General features: G+C 43.5%; 4 protein-coding genes across 8 annotated transcripts in view; all 4 read left to right on the top strand.

Annotated features, from left to right (window-relative positions):
* The first annotated feature begins 1,467 nt into the window (after positions 1–1,467).
* LOC106938511 (collagen alpha-3(VI) chain) overlaps positions 1,468–18,308 on the top strand; it is a 70,655-nt gene continuing 53,814 nt past the window's right edge. For 3 of the 5 annotated variants that reach the window (XM_015020584.1, XM_015020583.1, XM_015020582.1), the window contains exons 1-6: positions 1,468–1,596; positions 2,079–2,711; positions 4,847–5,443; positions 6,839–7,432; positions 8,723–9,331; positions 9,427–10,023. In XM_015020584.1, coding sequence (XP_014876070.1) covers positions 1,512–1,596; positions 2,079–2,711; positions 4,847–5,443; positions 6,839–7,432; positions 8,723–9,331; positions 9,427–10,023 — 3,115 coding nt within the window. In that variant the 5' untranslated portion in view covers positions 1,468–1,511. The remainder of the gene's footprint in view (positions 1,597–2,078; positions 2,712–4,846; positions 5,444–6,838; positions 7,433–8,722; positions 9,332–9,426; positions 10,024–18,308) is intronic. The other 2 variants (XM_015020585.1, XM_015020586.1) reach the window with 2 other exon arrangements.
* On the top strand, positions 10,955–11,791 carry LOC106938515 (collagen alpha-3(VI) chain-like). The gene has a single exon (XM_015020589.1). The coding sequence runs from the start codon at positions 11,006–11,008 to the stop codon at positions 11,675–11,677; it is 672 nt and encodes a 223-aa protein (XP_014876075.1). The 5' UTR covers positions 10,955–11,005; the 3' UTR covers positions 11,678–11,791.
* On the top strand, positions 11,920–16,696 carry LOC106938512 (collagen alpha-3(VI) chain-like). The gene is made up of 4 exons (XM_015020587.1): positions 11,920–12,818; positions 14,584–15,186; positions 15,299–15,883; positions 15,988–16,696. Exons 1-4 carry the CDS (start codon positions 12,293–12,295, stop codon positions 16,689–16,691), a joined length of 2,418 nt encoding a protein of 805 aa, XP_014876073.1. The 5' UTR covers positions 11,920–12,292; the 3' UTR covers positions 16,692–16,696.
* Positions 16,704–18,102, top strand: LOC106938514 (collagen alpha-3(VI) chain-like). Its single transcript, XM_015020588.1, has 2 exons — positions 16,704–17,248; positions 17,375–18,102. Exons 1-2 carry the CDS (start codon positions 16,723–16,725, stop codon positions 18,082–18,084), a joined length of 1,236 nt encoding a protein of 411 aa, XP_014876074.1. The 5' UTR covers positions 16,704–16,722; the 3' UTR covers positions 18,085–18,102.

Below are 18,308 nucleotides of genomic sequence, written 5' to 3'. Positions count from 1 at the left end.
ACTGACAGGTTTCTCTGGGAATATAAACCAGATACTTTCTGAGGACCAACAGGGAGTGTTCCTCACAGTTTCTGACCCAATCGGTTCGTCTGACGATGCAACGCTGTGTTTCCATCAACGTTTCTTTAAACACGTTTTAGATATCGCACTAGAAAAGCTTCATGGAAATGGAGAAATTAGAAATAACTGTCTAAATTACACAACAACGGTTTTATGTTTGCTTGTGGTTGTTTTTGGCTTTTCTGAAAAACCTTTCATTGGAAACATTGCAGAATAAAATCTGATGTAGCGAATGTTTATGTCACATGACTGACCAGCTGTTTCCTGTTCTCTGTTCGTCTCCAAACGTCCAGTAGCATCAAGAACGATTACCGCCTGTCCGATAGAAACCGCTCTGTTGTTCTGAGCCGAGGCTCATGCCAACCAGCCTCCACTTCCTGTTTATCAGCGCCATCAGTAACGATCCGCTCTGTCGAATGCTTGATTTGCTCCAGACCAGCAGACTGAATTCACGTTATTTTATTTTTGCGATGTTTAAAAGTTTGCTCAGAATCTGGATGCCAGAAACGGGAGAGATGTGGCTCTTCCTGTTCAGAACCTACAGGTTACTTTCCGGAAGCCCTTGAATCGTACCAGACATTACATTTTGCAATCAGGTTTTCTTATCATGTGACACGGAAAATGTTACTTTCTAATGTAGGTATCAACTACTTCCCATAACTCTCAGACACTTTCCAGGAAGCTGCAGATTACTTTCTAGAGCCTTCTGTAACTTTCAGGGATATTTTCTTGCTTCAACACAGAACTTGCCAAGCTAACACAATACTTTCAGGTACCAGATTGTTTTAAGTGGAGACTTGTATCGTGTGACTTTCCAGAACTTACAAGATGTTGTAAGAACTATCAGAATGACCTTCCTAAAACTGCAGGATGTTGTTTTATTTGGGACTTGCTGCCTTCCAACGCTCTGAGTCTTTCTGAAACGTGCAGGAGGTTTTGCTAAACATCGGGAATAATTTCCTGAAACTTACAGATCACTTTCTCTGAAACTAAGAGCTCCTCCTCTAAAAGTGCAAAGTTACTTCTGGTCACTTGTAATCCTTTTATAACATATTTTCCAGAACCTGCAGCATAGTTTTAGCGCTAGCTATGCTATAACTTGCTTCTTCCTGGCAGTAGCGTGTTGCCTTCAGGAACAAAAGGAGAACTTAGTTTATTTTATGGAACTTGAAAAGTTTCTGGAACCAAAAACAAAAGAAGGTCTTTTTCTCTTTTGTTTGGACTGTTGAAGATGCTTTGCTTCAGGGTTGTGGGTTGAATTATGACAGTAAATCCAAACAAATAATTAAAGACCAGAAACTTCTGAAGTGCCAAAGTGAAAGCAGAAAATGAAAGTTAATATTTTCATGTTTTGCTGAGCAGCTCGGAGTCGTCCTGTTCTGGTGAGTGAAATGCTCGGCTCAGTTTTTCCGTTTTTCTGTTTCTCAGGTGCGTGGTAGTTTCACCTGAAGATGGGGTGGCAGCGCTTGTTGCCCCTGTGTCTCCTGCTGGGGGCGCTGTTCGCAGGACTCCCCCCTGAACTCCATGCTCAGGACGGTAAGCTGAACCATCTCACCTTTTCTCCAAACAAACCCGTTTCCTCCTTTCAGCCAAGCTTACAAAAAAGTTGATGATGTAAAGTTCAGATAAAAACTTGCAGCTGCTGCATTTTATGAAACTGAATGTGAAATAAATGAACCGACTCAAACTGAAGTCGATAAAAACTCACTAGATCCACAAAGTCAAAGCTGGAAACATTCAGAAACATTCCTGGGTAAATCATCTTGTTTTTATTTAAACTTTAATGGATTTTCTGACTTTTTGTAAAGCTGGTTGTAAAGTTTACCAATATGATCCATATTAGCTGATTGATTAGATGATTGGATAATTCTGCCCCTCTGAAAAAGAGCAGAGTGAAATGTTCTGGGCAGCTGAACAGAGCGATGCAGCCAGATCAGTTTAATGTGAAGCATTGTCAGATAATAAACACACCCAGTGTCTTTTCTCGGTCTTCTGTCCTCTGACGCTCTCCTCTGAAGACTGTGCACGAGGCTCGGCAGCTGATGTGTACTTTCTAGTGGATTCGTCGTGGAGCATGGGGCCGGAGAACTTTGACCTGATCAGAACGTTTCTGTACAGCCTGATAAAATCGCTGCACCAGGTTGGAGGAGGGAGGTTTAAGTTCGCCCTCACACAGTACAATAGCAGGCCCCGAACCGAGTTCCACCTCAACACCCACCCAACGGCACCGGACGTCCTGGCACACGTCAAGGCCATGTCGCACCTCGGCGGCGGCACCCGGACCGGCCTGGGCCTGGACTTCCTGATCCGAACACACCTGACGTCTGCGGCGGGGAGCCGCGCGGCCGACGGGGCGGCCCAGGTGGTGCTGGTGCTGACCGACGGGCGCTCGCAGGACGACGTGGCCGAGCCGGCCCAGGCGCTGCGCAGGGCGGGCGTGGAGGTGTTTGCGGTCGGCATTCAGGACGCGGTGGACTGGGAGCTCAGAGAGCTGGCCAGCCAGCCACAGGAAACTCACGTGTTCAATGTAGACTCCTTCCTCAAGTTGCGGGATATAATTCAAGATTTGGTAGTGAGTGTGTGTGGTGCAGTGACCCGGGTGGGGGGCCCTCCGTTGGCTAACGAGGCCCCGGTGGCTGGACGAGGGACAGGTAACCAACGGTCCCACCTCAACTACCACACTAACCTGCCCACATGTGCAGGAAGAAGCTGCTGCTGAGATCAGGAACCTCCTATTAACACCACCCAGTTTCTAATTCGATTTTAGCACCATAACCTTTCCACCTGCAACATTAACCTGATGCCAAGTGCAACTCATACTGTCCTGGTGCTAACAGGTTATTTTCTGCAACTAACAGTTACTTTTACACAGTTTACATGACATGTTTGGAAATTACTGAGTAATTTTCCAAAACTTACAGAATAATTCCCGAACTACAGCTTACCGTCTCAGAGGAACGGAGTGAAGTGACTTTAAACGAAGTCACCGGTTCCTGTACTGGAACTGAGAGTAAAATGAGACGGACCGCTTTAACCAACAGAACCAGCCGGTGCTTTGTAACTTATACTGAACTATTATTGGAAACCGTTTGCAAAATTACACAGTCAAACATTAACAGCAACTGTTTCATAAGAGGAAGAAGTTGGGTGTTTTCACCAAGTTATCAATTCTTTTATAAATGTCACAGTTTCAAACTAAATATTTTGTTTGTATCCAAATATTAAGCAAGTTAGCTAATTGTTGGTAATGCTGGTTGAAAAATGACTGAAGGGAAAACCCGAGTCAATCTGAATTAAATCTGATTCGTCCTCATTGACCTGAACAAAATTTTAGGCTAGTCAGGATTTTTAGCAAGAAAGTGAGTTTAAAGGAAACTCTGCTGGCATCTGGAAGAAATAATCAGATGAAAAACAAAAAAGTTTACCTGAAACTAGAAGAGAAAGGAGCGGAGGAGTAATCCCTGTGGTGCGCCACAAACAAGTCGACTGCTTATTGACAAAGTTTCAGTTTGGAGATCATAAACAGCAAAAAAGATTTAACTTAATCTGACCAATCTGCAGATGGAAGCCTGATTTCCTGGATGCTTTTACTTTGAAAACGTCCCAACCTGAAATCATGGAGCGTCTAACCAAAGCTAACCACGCACCACTGCTTATGTGTCCTGCACATGTTTGTCTGTCTTTATCAGCCATGATGTCTCTGTGAAACGTATTCAGGAAATGAAACAGCTATGAACCTGGCAGGAACCGACCCTGACCTGCTGCAGTACTGGACCTGGCCAGTAGAGGGGGAAGTTCAAATGTAAAGTTATTGAAAGGAAAGGTGATTCTGAACAAAGCATCACCTGAACCAATGAGGTCTGAATGAAATGCGACTGAACCAGCTGTAAGGTGCTGCAGCAGGAAGCAGGGGCGGCCACAGGTTCATGACTGGTAAGCTCACCTCAGGTCTGTAACAAGAGTCTGCATGAGAGGCTGAACACAACGGAGCTCACCTCACGACAGGTTACCCCAGGACAGGTTACCTCACAACAGGTTACCCCAGGACAGGTTACCTTATGACAGGTTACCTCATGACAGGTTACCTCACGACAGGTTACCCCAGGACAGGTTACCTCCTGACAGGTTACCTCCTGACAGGTTACCTCCTGACAGGTTACCTCCTGACAGGTTACCTCACGACAGGTTACCCCAGGACAGGTTACCTCCTGACAGGTTACCTCACGACAGGTTACCCCAGGACAGGTTACCTTTTGACAGGTTTCCATGGAACAAAGGAACGTTTCACACAGGCTGATGTTAAAATCCTCAGAATATTCAGAGCCTTTAGCAGCTGCCATCTGAAAGCCAACATGGATAAAATATCTGGTGTTTAATAAAGTCACCATAATAACATGTTTAATGAACAATATTCTAGTTAAGATGAAACGTGTTTGGGAACAGCTCAGGTGTGAGCTTCCACAGAAGGTGCACCTCAGAGCATTGTTAGGAAACTTGTAGTTTTACACATCGATCCGTGGACAGGGATGTTCATCGCCATGGAAACAGCTAAACAAACTGAGAAATGAGCAGGTGGCCTGCAGATCTAAAACACCTTAGGAAACACATTAGGAATCCTCCTTGGTTCAGCCTACATGCAGTATGATGTTTTGTTGTTGATTCATTCACTCTGAATGTTTCGTCACACATGCAGTGATTTTCTAACTCGGTTGATGTCTTTGTCTCACTAGATTATTTACTTTCACTATTTCCATTTGTTCTGTTTTTTCTCTTTCTCTCCTTAAAGCACCAGATTCATCTGACCTAATATTCTTAATTGATGGATCACTGAACGTTGGAGCAGCTAACTTCCCCTATGTGCGTGATTTGGTTACGAGAATCGTTGAGCGCCTGTCTGTGGGCAGGGACGGCATTAGGGTGGCCTTGGTCCAGTACAACACCGACCCACAAATAAAGTTCTATCTGAATAGCTATTATGAGAAGTCGTCGGTCCTGGAGGCGGTGAAGGGCCTGAGCTTCTCGGGCGATGATGAGTCCAACCTGGGGGCGGCCCTGGAGGAGGTGGCTGACAGCCTGCTGGGCGAGTCGGCCGGAGGCCGGGCAGAGGAGGGCGCGCCCCAGGTTTTGGTGGTCATCAGTGCCGGAGCGTCCAGTGACGACACCGGCGCTGGCCACCGGGCCCTCATCAGGGCCGGTGTGGTCACTTTAGGGGTGGCGGTCGGTGCCGATGCTGCTGCAGAGCTGGAAGAGGTGGCCACAGATAAAAGCTTTGTGCTGAAAGCTGACAGTTTCAGAGATCTGACCTCCGCTGATGATAATCTCTATGGCTACATTAACGGCTTGGCGACGCGCTCCATTATATTTCAGAATGAATTCACTGAAGGTATGTAACTTCTTCTGGTGTTGGTGGGTTGGGAGGGTTTCATGAACTGTTTGACAGATTCAGGTAGGTTAAGATGAATAATGTCAGGATTTCAGTCATTCTGCTGCTGAAGCTTTTAACATCCGTTCGTGACTGCAGAATATTTCAAGGTAACATCACTTCTGTTGTTTCCACATTAAGTTCACATAACGATCAGCAATGAACAGAAACTGGCGACAGCATGATGTCACTTCCTGTTTTCTGACTGCAGACAGGACAGCTGAGAAGGTTTAATGGCATCTGTTGCTCATGTGACCAGGTAGAATAAAAATATCCTTTATCGGTCAAACACTAGCAAAATTCATCAAGATATGTAGGTTCACACAAGTGTTAAAATATATATAAACAAGACGAGTAATAATATGGATGTATACTGAACAAGATTAAAACACTAATACTGTAGTTATCAGAAATAAATCAGACTACAGGTGCAACTCAGTAGGATGACTTTCCTTAATTTAGATGGAGAAAATTAGCATTTGCAGACTCAGAAGTCAGATTATTTACAATATCTGAAAAACAACTGCAGAAAAACAGAAATATTTAAAATGAATGAAACTGCAAAAACTTTGTGCACCGCAGATGCAGCAGCGTATCTAGAAAGGCCTGCATTCAACTGATGAGCTTCAGTATGAACAGATGAATCTAAACCAGTTCAACCTTCACCAGTGAGGAAGAGGAAGATGAATCCCCACAGAGCCTCAGTGTGGCCGGCTCACAAGCTAAAACCCAAACATTCAGACACAATGTTCCATCAGTTCATGAGCTACGGGGACAAATTAATACCAACAAAGAGGCAGAGCTGCACACGCTGCTGCTAAAATGCTAATTTGTCATTTAGCACTTTTGCTAACACTAAACGTTTAACACTTAAGTTAATTTGACAGATAAATTAAAAAGCACTAATTTACTTGGCTGATTTATAAACTTTCAGCTGAATAAAGTTCAAAATCTGTATTAAACTTTTGATTATATTAAGAATTCAAGTAATTTGATTATATTCAGGTTCTTAATTTGAAGTGGCTGAAGACTGTAGTTCTGTTTCCTGTAAGTTTATTTTAAACAATAAACATACAGGAACAAAATAAAATAGAGAACAATATATAAACAACAATAAGAGCATTATGAAACATATAATCTCAAAATTACATTAATTTTTAATGGTTGTGGTTTTAATGGCAGATATAATTTGAATGGCTTCAGCATTTAAATTTATTTTAAGAAGGCTAAAGATATTAAAATACAATAAAATCTGTAAATTGCAGATGTTTGGAGGTGTTAATAAAAAAAGTTAAGATATAAAAGTTCTGCATCACATCTGTAGATCCACATTTATTCAGTTTTTTCTGTTTGCAGTCGTAACGGTTGGAGAACGAGACATCGTTTTCCTGATCGACAGCACCATGGGAACGGCGGTCATCAACACTGTGCGGGAATACATCCGGCGCTTCGTCAGCACCAAGGAAATCGGTCCGAATGCAGTCCAAGTGGGCATCGCCCAGTTCGCCACTGACACCAGGCTGGTCATGGACCTCCAAACCCATTCCACCAAAGAATCGCTGCTCGGCGGTTTGGCGGCTATCAGACCCAGACCGGGACAGACCATCAACATCGGAGCCGCTTTGGACTTTGTGCGGCTGAACATGCTGAGGCCTGAGAAGGGCAGCCGCATGAGCCGTGGCGTTCCTCAGCTCCTGTTGCTGATTGTCAGCAAGCGGTCCAGCGACAGCGTGGCGGGGCCGGCTCAGGCTCTGCAGAACCTGGGCGTTCTGGCGCTGGCTGCAGGCTCCAGGGCCGCCGCTGAGGATGAGATGAAACAGATCGCCTTTTCCGAAAGCATGGTGTTCATGGCAAAGGACTTCAGACAACTGTTTCGCAACGCCAGGGAGATAACCGATGCCCTCTCAACGCTTTCTGGGGTGATGGTGGTTGAAGGCCCCACTGATCCAGGTAATTCCTCATTTTACTAACCACCTTCCCAAAATTGGTCAGTTAGCAAAAATTGTAACATCCAGCCAATAAAAATGAAGCAAAAGGCACAATGAAGCATTTACACTTGAACAAAATTCACTTGGGTGAATCTGGATGGTTGTTTTCCAGTTTCAACAAATCCCTCTTAATTTGAAGTGTTTAAAGAGAAACGAAACACAAAATCTACATTTCTTTGCAGATATGCTGACTAAATTGGCCTGTCAGGGTTATATCTTCATCTTTCTGTGCAACTTGTGCCATTTTTTAAAAACCTTTCCGGTTCGTTCAGACGGTCCAGCTTGGTTGATGTCATCTCAGCCCAGTGCTCTGGAATAAAATATTATATTTCATAATTTGCCCCCGGTGGCGTTCCTCTGCTTCATGTGTAATTGGTTAGCAATATGGACATGGAGTGGAACGGGTCCGCTCTGCTGCAACGGACCGACCGCAGCGCTGCAGGTCCAGGGAGCGGCTGCGGCAGCACTTGCTGCTCGCTCAGCTGCTGCAGAGTCTCTGTTGCTTTCATGTGTTTTTGCCATAAGTCTCCAGTAACAGAAAAGATTTGTCACTAGTCACTTTTGTGAAAATAGTAGCTAAACATAGCTACAACGTTGCTAAGTTGGTAACAGTGCTTTCCCTCATCCGGACCACTGCCACACTAACAACATCTCTCATCCCCTCAATGTGTCTTGGCTCCGCCCACTTTGGTGGAGTTTTTCTTAATTTTTACCTACACAGGGGGTTTATAGTTACGCTTTAAAATGACAGATCTATACGCATTTTAATTCAACTAATTTTATTCATATTGCAAGGCAAGGCAAGTTTATTTATATAGCACTTTAAAATAGTACCACTGACCAAAGTGCTGTACAATCACAAAATTAATCAAATAAAAATCAAAATTAAAACACACTATAACCAACAATACAGTGACTTAAAACACCCTATACAATACATAAACATACCCAGATAAATACAGGAAAGCAGCAGCTCAAACTGAATCAAAGGCCAACCGAAAAAGGTAAGTCTTAAGAGCAGATTTAAAAATTGCTAAAGAAGAGGCCTGTTTTACCGACATAGGTAAAGAATTCCAAAGTTTAGGAGCTGCAACAGCATCAAATTTATTAAAGAAAAGAAAAGGCCATGACAAATGACACCACTGAGGACCACAACTGTTCACAAGTGGTATAAATGGTTTAAAAGTTGCTGATACCGAAAGCTAGTTAAGTTGCCCTGAAATAACATTTTTGTTTTTGTGCTTTCCTTTAGTGGTGTACACCACGGTGCAGACGCAGAGAGTGTTTCGAGACATCGTGTTCCTTGTGGACGGATCAAACTACGTGGGGAGCAACAACTTGCCATTTGTGAGAGACTTCATGATCAACATCGTCAATCAGCTGAACATAAGTCCTGAGCAGGTCCAGATTGGACTCATGCAGTTCGCGGAGCGGCCAAGGATTGAATTTTACCTGAACACCTACGACAACAAGAGAGACGTCGTGGACAAAATCTCTCAACTCAGGCTGACTGGAGGCTCGGTGCTGAATACTGGAGCTGCCATGAATTACGCTTTGAACAACATGTTCCAGACATCAGCTGGGTCACGCAAACTGCAGAACGCCGTGCAAGTGCTGATCCTGATCACTGGTGGCCCCCTGCAGGATGATGCTAGAAGCGAGGCTGATAGATTGGCTTTGGGAAATGTTTTGACTTTTACAGTGAGTTCTGGGCAAGCTGACCAAGAAGAAATGGAAAAGATTGCCTTTATACCCAGCCTGGCCTATCACAAACGGAGCTTCTCTGAGTTACCAGCCTTGGCCGATGATATCATGCCGAGTCTAATAACTGTGGTTGGTGACATAGTAGTTGATCAAACAGGTTAGTCTCCAAATGTTCTTCTTTTAACATTGAAAAAATGGAATACTTATGAATGCGAGACGCATTGGCTAACTGGCTTCTTTGCCTTCCCACAGAGGTTGTTATTACTGGAAGTGAAAGAGATGTTGCCTTCCTGATTGATGGGACTGACAGCGTTCGAGGAGACTTTCCCCACATCCGGGATTTCATCCTCAAAGTGATTGAACCACTTGACATTGGATTTGACAAAGTACGCGTCTCTGTGGTTCAGCACAGTGAGAAACCCACCCCGGTCTTCTACCTCAACACTTATCAAACCAAAGAGGAGGTGATAAGAGCTATTCAGGGGATGGCTCTGGCTGGTGGACGCAGCCTGAACACAGGAGCCGCTCTGAGATACATGAAGGCCACCGTCATGTCTGACAGCAATGGCAGCCGCGCTGCTCAAAACGTCCCTCAGTTTCTGATTGTTTTGGCTGCAGACAGATCCATGGATAGTGTAAAGGAACCCGCTGGGGAACTGAAGACGGACGGAGTTGTACCGTTTGGTGTTGGTGTCAAGAATGCAGACAAGAAGCAGATTGAGGCCATAGCACACAACCCTTCGTTTGCTTTCAATGTGAAGGAATTCAGGGAACTGGAACCCTTACCATCGAGGATCAACACCTATGTTTCCCTGCCGAAGGACCAGCTTGGAGCCGCCCTACAGCAAGGTAAGACAGACAACCTTTCCTTCTTGGTGCGATGAAGCTGCTGTATGAAACGCTTTTTTTTCTCATGTTTTGCTGCTTGACCAGAATAACTGAACTTTATTTGTGTCATAGTGCAAAATGATGCTGTAAAAAGAGATATTGTGTTCCTGCTGGATGGCTCTGATAACACCAGAGACGGATTCACAGACATAAAGAGTTTTGTTAAAAACATAGTGGGACGGCTGTATGTTGACGAGGGCCTTGACAGAGTGTCTGTGGTTCAGTTTGCTGACAGACCCACAGTCGGCTTTCATCTAAATTCCCACAAGAGAAAGAGCGACAACATGAACGCCATTGATAACTTGGCGCACAAAGGTGGGAGGCGACTCAATGTTGGTGCCGCTCTCCAGTTTGTAAGGCACAGGGTCTTCACATCGTCCACGGGCAGCAGGAGGCTGGAAGGAGTGCCTCAGACTTTAATCCTCCTCACTAGCAAACCGTCTACAGACAGTGTGAAAGGACCAGCATTTGCCCTGAAAGAACATGAAATTGTGGCAGTTGGGGTGGGAGTGGCAGATGCTAACCTTGCAGAATTGGAAATGATTGAATTTAAACCTGGCTTCGCCTTCAAGGTCACTGACTTTTCCAGTTTAAACTCAATCCAAACACAAGTTCTCTCTGCACTGAACATACACCAAGACAATCAGGAAATCAAGAATGGGATTTCTGACTTAGTAGGTAAGAAAACCAAATGTAAACAATATTTTATTACTTTAAAACTATTGACGAGTGAAACCTCGTTAAGTCACTCAAAGGTTGGGATGAAATCGGGAATATTTCTGTTGTTTCTGTTCAGGTAGTGATTATTCACACTAAAACATCCAAATCATTGTTTTCTTTTCTTTTTAACTGTTCATCGATCTTCACGCAGTTCTAATATATAACAAAAACATAATTCGTAACAAAGACAGAAATCCTGCGTTTACAACCACTCTTTCTATCCATGTATCAACCAGTTGACACGTTCAGCAGTAAGAGGGACGTAGTGTTTCTCCTTGACGGATCAGACGACTCCAGAAACGGGTTTCCAGCTTTCCGAGAGTTTGTCAGAAGAATGGCAGAAGAGCTAGACGTTGGCAAAGATGGCGTTCGGTTAGCTGTTGTGCAGTACAGTGATGATGCCACGGTTTACTTTAACCTGGCAACCCACAAAACCAAAAAGGCAGTTATCTATGCCATCAGGGCGCTTCGACATAAAGGAGGAAGATCTCGTAACACCGGCACTGCGCTGGAGTTTGTGCGAAAACATGTTTTTTCAGCGTCCTCTGGCAGCAGGCGCCTGGAGGGAGTCCCTCAGGTCCTGGTTGTGCTGACCGGTGGTACGTCCAGTGACGATATCTCCAGCGCTGCTTTGGACCTGAAGCAAGTTGGAGTTTTTTCTTTCGTCATTGGAATGAAAAGTGCTGACCAGGAGGAACTTGAGAAAATTGCCTCCTCCTCCAGGTTTCTTTTCAACTTTCCTGTCTTCAGTGAACTTCTGTCCATTCAGCCTGAGATGGCTGCATTCATCCAGACTGAAGTACAAACTCAGCCTCCTTCTGGCGTGGGTAAGAAGCGTCACAGATTTACAGCCTCCCTGCTTGTGTCCCGCTACCACAGACTCTGCAGACTTTAATGCCAATGAAACTGCGTCATCTTCTCAGAACATCAGTCGATCAGTTTCATGCTTTTTGTTCTTTTTGGAAGATGCAACAATCTAGGTTGCATTGTCTCTTGTTTTGTTCTGAATATTTTTCTTCTCGGACCTTGGAGAGGATTTCTCTTGCTTCTGCAGCTCTTCCTTGAGCCAATGATAAACACATCATTGACTGATTATTATTCATGAATGGGTGAATGACTGAATGTAGTGTGAAGCACTTTGAGGTTCGCTGGACTTAAAGTGCTATGCAAGTACAGTTTCCTTGTACCGTTTATAGAAATATAAAATGTGTTGCTTTTCTCCATCTTTAATTTAAGAAAGAGGAATATTCCCTTTCTTTCACAATATTCTTCTTGATTAAAATTTGCCCAAAGTATTTAAGCATTGAATACTTTTCTACTGCAAAAGCTTCTTAGTCTTTCACTCCCAACTGGTTTTGCTCTGCTAAACTGTTTGCAGCACATCTACAGTTTTGTACGTTATGTCTAATCGTAAAACTTGCATTCTCTTCTAGTTGAACTAGAGTCTCCTGAAAGAGACATTGTGTTTCTGTTGGACGGCTCCGATGACACGCTGAGTGGCTTCCCAGCAATGAAAACTTTTGTCCAACAAGTAGTAGAAACCCTCAGTGTTGGTGAAAACAAAGACCGTGTTTCTGTGGTTCAGTACAGCCAAGATCAACAAACACATTTCAGTCTGAACACCTACACGGACAAACAAGCTGTTCTTAATGCAGTCCGACAGCTGGACCATAGAGGGGGCCAACCCCGAAATACTGGTGCAGCTCTGGAGCAGGTGAGGAGGAATGCTTTCGCAGAATCCTCAGGGAGTCGGCACAAGGAGGGAGTCCCTCAGATACTGATTCTGTTGACTGGGGGAACATCCGCAGACGATGTCACAAGAGCTGCTGCCGATCTGAAAAAGGAAAAAGTTGTTCCTTTCTGTGTCGGAACAAAAGCTGCTGACATTTTAGAGCTCCAATCGATTGCTCATAATCCATCCTATGCCTTCTCTGTTCTTACATTTGATGACATTGGAAGCATTCATCAGCAGCTTGTGTCTTTGGTGCAAAGGGTTCCACGGCAACAGCCCAGAGAAAGAGCACTTAATGTTTTAGGTAAGAACGTTTACATTTCTGAATCTGAGCTTAGCAGGCAGTAGCTTACCCAACCATCCCTTAAAGCACTAAATCATCCCAAACTTGATTCCAAAAACTGGCACTTCTTAGTAAAATAATGCACTTTGGTCTGTTTTTAAGTCAGTAAAAATATTTTTTCACATGTACAAAAAATGTTGTCCAAGGTTGGAATATGTAAAAGGGAATGCCTGCAAGGTCCCCTGCTGAGTCTGACACCAGGAATATAATAAGATAAAGACAGGATGCAGGACATCAAGACCTAGTACAATGCTAACGGTACCAGCTTCGATTTGCTGTTCTGGCCAGATGAGAGGACATTTTCTGAGCTACATTCAGACAAATAACTTGTGGAAAAGCTTTTTCCAAATTGTTTCAACTCGAAACAATTTGCATTTCTACGTGAAAAGGTTTGTTGCCAAGCTAACTAAGTGGAAGTGTGAAATAATTCACATCTACACCTATTAAGAGTAATGCACCACATCACAGGATGTAAACACCAAATCCAGCTACGAGTTCACACGCTGATCATTCAGTCATCTACTGTGGGAGAAAACCCCCAGATTTTCCAGAACGGTGATTAGAAATGTTATGTCCTGCATTCCAGTTCGTTCTAGTTGTTAAACAATGCAGCAAGTTCAGTTTATTATAAAAATTGATTTAAAAGTGTCCAGCAGAGCATCGAGCTGCTGAGAGGCAGCGTTCAGGTAGCGACAGTGGAGAGGAAAAAATAAAAACTTGAATACAATAGACTGACCTTGTCTTTGCACGTCACACGTTCAAAGCATTGAAAAGCAGTTTGCATCCATCCAGAAGTGCTTAACAAAAGAATAAAAATATATAATAAACATGGACATTGAAGGTTTCTTTAAATACGCTGAAACTGTAAGTAAATGTATATACAGGCTATGAGTGTAGAGACTGTGAACAGGAGTAATTATTTCTTCAGCAGTGACTAACAGATGAAACTGAAGGTAAATAAGAGGTACAAAAGTTTACCCTAAGTTATTGCGCTAATGGAGATGAAAACACATTAGCCAAATAAGTTCTGATGTAGCTGCTTTCCCATCCACTGGTGGGTCTGCGCCATCTCTACTGCCTGTTTATTCCAACCATGCGTAGCGTTAACATCTGATGAACTCGCGCTCAGCGTAAGCCTCACTGATTTGCCGTAAACAAGTAGATGGGGAAACGCCTAAGAGTTTCCTCCTTATTCTCTTTTGCGACATTTTTAATGTTTGTTTACAGTTAGCATGACAGTTGAGTGAGAACAGCCATCTGCAAAAACCCACATGGTTTAAGAAGACAGCAGAGCTCTGATCCCGGAGCGCCTGGTGTTTTCAGAGTTCACACCGTGACGGAGCGAACAGAAACCAGCAGAGATTCTTCCTATTAATGTTCATAGCAGTTGTTACAAATTAGATTTTTTATTGTTATTTTTGTAAAGTGGTTATGCAACATGCATTGATTCTGATTGGCCACAAGTCAAATAATTTGGGATTCATAACAGAGAAATTTATCTGTTTGGATTGATATGAGATGAAAGAGCGCACATCCTTCAATCATATTATTGATTATTAAAAGATTTGTATTGACTTAAAATGGGGAACAAATTAATCAGTTAAAGAGTTTTTAAAGTTTAAGCTACCAGACAGTTTGTATTTTAAGGGACAAGCAGCTATCTCTGAGGATGTACTTGCAGCTCATGAAAATAATCCACCAACTCGACATTTTGTTTTCTGTTAAGGTTCCACACAACAAAGAGAGTTCATGCAACTAGACATTGTGTTTTTAATGGATTCCTCTGATGAAATGTTGAGTGACTTCACACAAGTGCTTGGCTTTGTTGAGCAGATGGTGGAGAAACTCACTGTGGGTGAGAGGAAAGATCAAGTTTCTGTGGTTCAATACAGCAATGAACCTTCTGTTGAGTTTCTCCTGAACACACACAAATCACAGCAGAGTGCTGCCGACAGTTTAAAAACAATCAGGCACAAAGGAGGCAGGTTGCGCAACACAGGTGCAGCTCTGAATTACGTCAAGGAAAATGTTTTCACACCTTCCTCTGGAAGTAGACGCCAACAAGGAGTCCCTCAGACCCTGGTTCTTCTGACTAGCGGACGGTCAAATGACGATGTCAGGAACGCTGCAGAAAACCTAAAAGAAATTGGTGTGATGATGTTTGTGGTGGGAATAAAGAATGCAGACATCCTTGAGATGCAGTCCATTTCCCAGGAAGCCAGCCGTGCTTTCCTTGCAGCAGATTCCAGTGACATGTCAGACACTGAACAAGAAATCCTCACATCCATTCAGACAAGTAAGAAGTATGTTGCCACAACAGCATCATATGGTAAGATTTTAACAGCTAGACTTCACACTTTGCTCACAGCTTGATGAATGCTTAGCTTGAGTCAGTGGTCATTCACTGAATCAGCCAACTTGTCTGGTTCATCTGCTTACAGATCCCAGCAGCAGAGACATTGTGTTTCTGATTGATGGCTCTGATGATTCTCAGCGAAGATTCCCAGACATCACAGATTTTGTTCAGAGAATAGTGAGAGACTTGAGCGTTGGTCCCGACAGCGACCATGTGGCTGTGGTCCAGTACAGCAGCACCGCTGAGATTCATTTTAACCTGAGTCGCTACGTGACTGAGGATGATGTTCTCGAAGCGGTTGATGGTCTGACTCACAAAGGAGGTTATCCTAAAAACATTGGAGCTGCTCTCCAGTATGTGAGAGACTATGTCTTTACTCCAGAGTCAGGAAGTCGGATCCAGCAGGGAGTCCCACAGATACTAATCCTGTTGAGCGGAGGAAGATCTGGGGATGACATAAGAACCTCAGTAAGGATGCTAAAGGAAATGGGTGTTTCTATAGTTGCCATCGGGACTAGTGATGCAGACACCTTAGAGCTACAGACAATATCTCATGAACCCAGATATGCCCTCTCTGTTACTGACTATGAAGAACTTTCCACTGTCAAGCAGGATGTGTTGTCTTTGTTGAGAGAGCCGTCCCATCATGTGGTACAGTCAGTAGATTTTGGTAAGATCTGCTCTGATTCTGGTTTGGTTTAAAAGAATCAGACTGGAAAGTCATCACGAGAAAACCTGACTGCCTTTAATCTATGCTTCTTGTTTTTGTTGCAGATTCAAAGAAAGGTGATGTAGTTTTTCTAATTGATGGCTCATATGACTCAAGAAATGGCTTTGAAGAAATTCGCGCCTTTATTCAGAGAATTGTTGAAAATTTAAACGTGAGTCATAACGGAGACCAAGTAGCTGTTGTTCAATACAGCCGTGACGCCACAGCTAATTTCTACTTGAACTCCTATTCATCTAAGAGCGACGTGCTCAGTTCCATTAGAACGATGAGGCATAAGCTGGGGCAGCCGCTTAACATTGGTAAAGCACTGGAGTTTGTCAAGGACCATGTCTTTGCTGCGTCGGTGGGAGGCAGAGGAGCCGATCTGGCTTCTCAGCACCTGTACTTGTTTAGTGGTGGTAGGTCTGGAGATGATGTTAGAGGACCAGCACAGACACTGAAAGCCAAGGGGATAAAGACTTTGAGTATTGGAACAAAGAATGCCGATACATTGGAAATGCAAACTGTGTCTTACACACCTGGACATTATTTTTATGTTCCAAACTATGAAAACCTGCAAAGAATTTACACATCTGTGGAAACCAAACTGAGGGACTCACAAGAAACCACTGAGTTCACAACTGGTAAGAAGCAAAATATAAGCGTTCTCAAGATGGCTGTTCTTTTCAAATTTATGAACCTGTCTATATGTGCTTGTATACATTTCAAACACTTCTACAGATGTAGAAACAGAACATCAGAAAGCTGATATTGTTTTCCTTCTTGATGGATCCGATAACATGAAACCTAGTGAAAGACTAATTTTGGAGTTTGTGACAGACTTTGTCAAGAAGTTAGAGATTGGGCCAAGTAAAGCACAAGTTGCTTTGGTCCAGTACAGCACAGAGCCCACTGCTGACTTTATCTTGAATAAATACTCACTGAAGGAGGACACTTTGAATCACCTGAGCAATGTGAAACTGAAAGGAGGTGGCTCAGTAAACACCGGCAGAGCCATTGATTTTGTGAGGAATACGGTCTTCACTGCTTCATCTGGAAGCCGGCTCCAGCAGGGAGTCCCACAGGTACTGATTCTTGCAAGTGGGAGAAAGTCTGAGGATGATATGTTACGCCCAGTGGGAATGTTAAAAAACGCTGGAATTGTTCCATTTGCTGTTGGAGTGGACAGTGCAGACAGGTTTGAGATGGAGCAGTTTGCCCCAGGGGCATGGTATTTTCTCAAGGAGGCATCTGATTTTCCGCTGGTGAGACAACAGCTGTTGTCAGCCACTGCCTCTCTCAGCGGCTCTGTAAGCCCAGGGATTGGTAAGTGAAAAACTTTCTCTCACTTAAAAGACAGAATATTCAACTATATTGACTATATTTTGGTGGTGACTATACTTGGTTGTTCAGCAGCACTATCAAAATGTATCTGATGATTCACATTCATAGGTTCAAGTTCCACAATGAAAAGAGATATTGTATTTCTTATTGATGGATCTGATGATGTCAGGAACACATTCAGCGCCATTCGTGAATTCATTGCAAACTTGGTTCAAAGTTTTGATCTCGACCATGAACAGGACAAAGTTGCTTTTGTGCAGTATAGCAACAATGCTGAAATCAGTTTCAGTCTCGATTCCTATGCCACAAAAGACGATGTTCTCCAGCACATTGCAAGCCTTAAGCCAAAAGGTGGCCGACCTCAGTATATTGGGGCAGCTCTACAGTTTGTAAAAGACAAAGTTTTTGTCTCAAACGCTGGTGGACGAAAAAATGAAGGTGCCAAGCAGATACTTGTTGTATTGGCCGGGGGAAGGTCCAGAGATTCACCACGAGGCCCAGCAACAGCACTAAAACGTGGGGGTGTTGTCATATTGGCAGTTGGATCAAGACAGTCGAATTCAGCTGAAATGCAGGCCATTTCATCTGACACAGACTACACCTACTCTGTCCCTGACTTTGTAAATCTGCCTCGTATTCAACAACTTCTGATGAGGAGTCTTACTGGAATGAAGAGTCAGGAGACGAGAGAAGGTAAGGGTGAATGTTTAAAAGTCACATATATTCATAGTGTTGTGAAAAGTGTTTACACCTTACTGATTTCCTATTTTTTGAAAGTTTGTCAAACTTCAGTGTTTCAGAACATCAAACCAATTTAAATATTAGTCAAAGACAACAAGTAAGATGACATGCAGTTTTTAGATGTTCAGTGTATTATAAGCCTGGCGGCCCGCCATGCTTTACTAGCCCCGCCGCCAGGCTAAGCGTTGCTTGTTTAAGTTTCTAGGGAGGGGGGGGGAAATCGTTTTTGTTTTTTTTTAATGCCAGGGTGCAAGCGTCTCTTTTGCTCTTTGCACTAGCAGAGCAGATTTATTCCTAAAGG

This window comes from Poecilia latipinna, unplaced genomic scaffold (assembly GCF_001443285.1).
Source record: "Poecilia latipinna isolate Pla-1442-1.1 unplaced genomic scaffold, P_latipinna-1.0 Scaffold2609, whole genome shotgun sequence".
NCBI classification, from domain to species: Eukaryota; Metazoa; Chordata; class Actinopteri; order Cyprinodontiformes; family Poeciliidae; genus Poecilia; species Poecilia latipinna.
The sequence above is the reverse complement of the archived record's forward strand: the minus strand, read 5'-3'. Positions and strand labels throughout refer to the sequence as shown.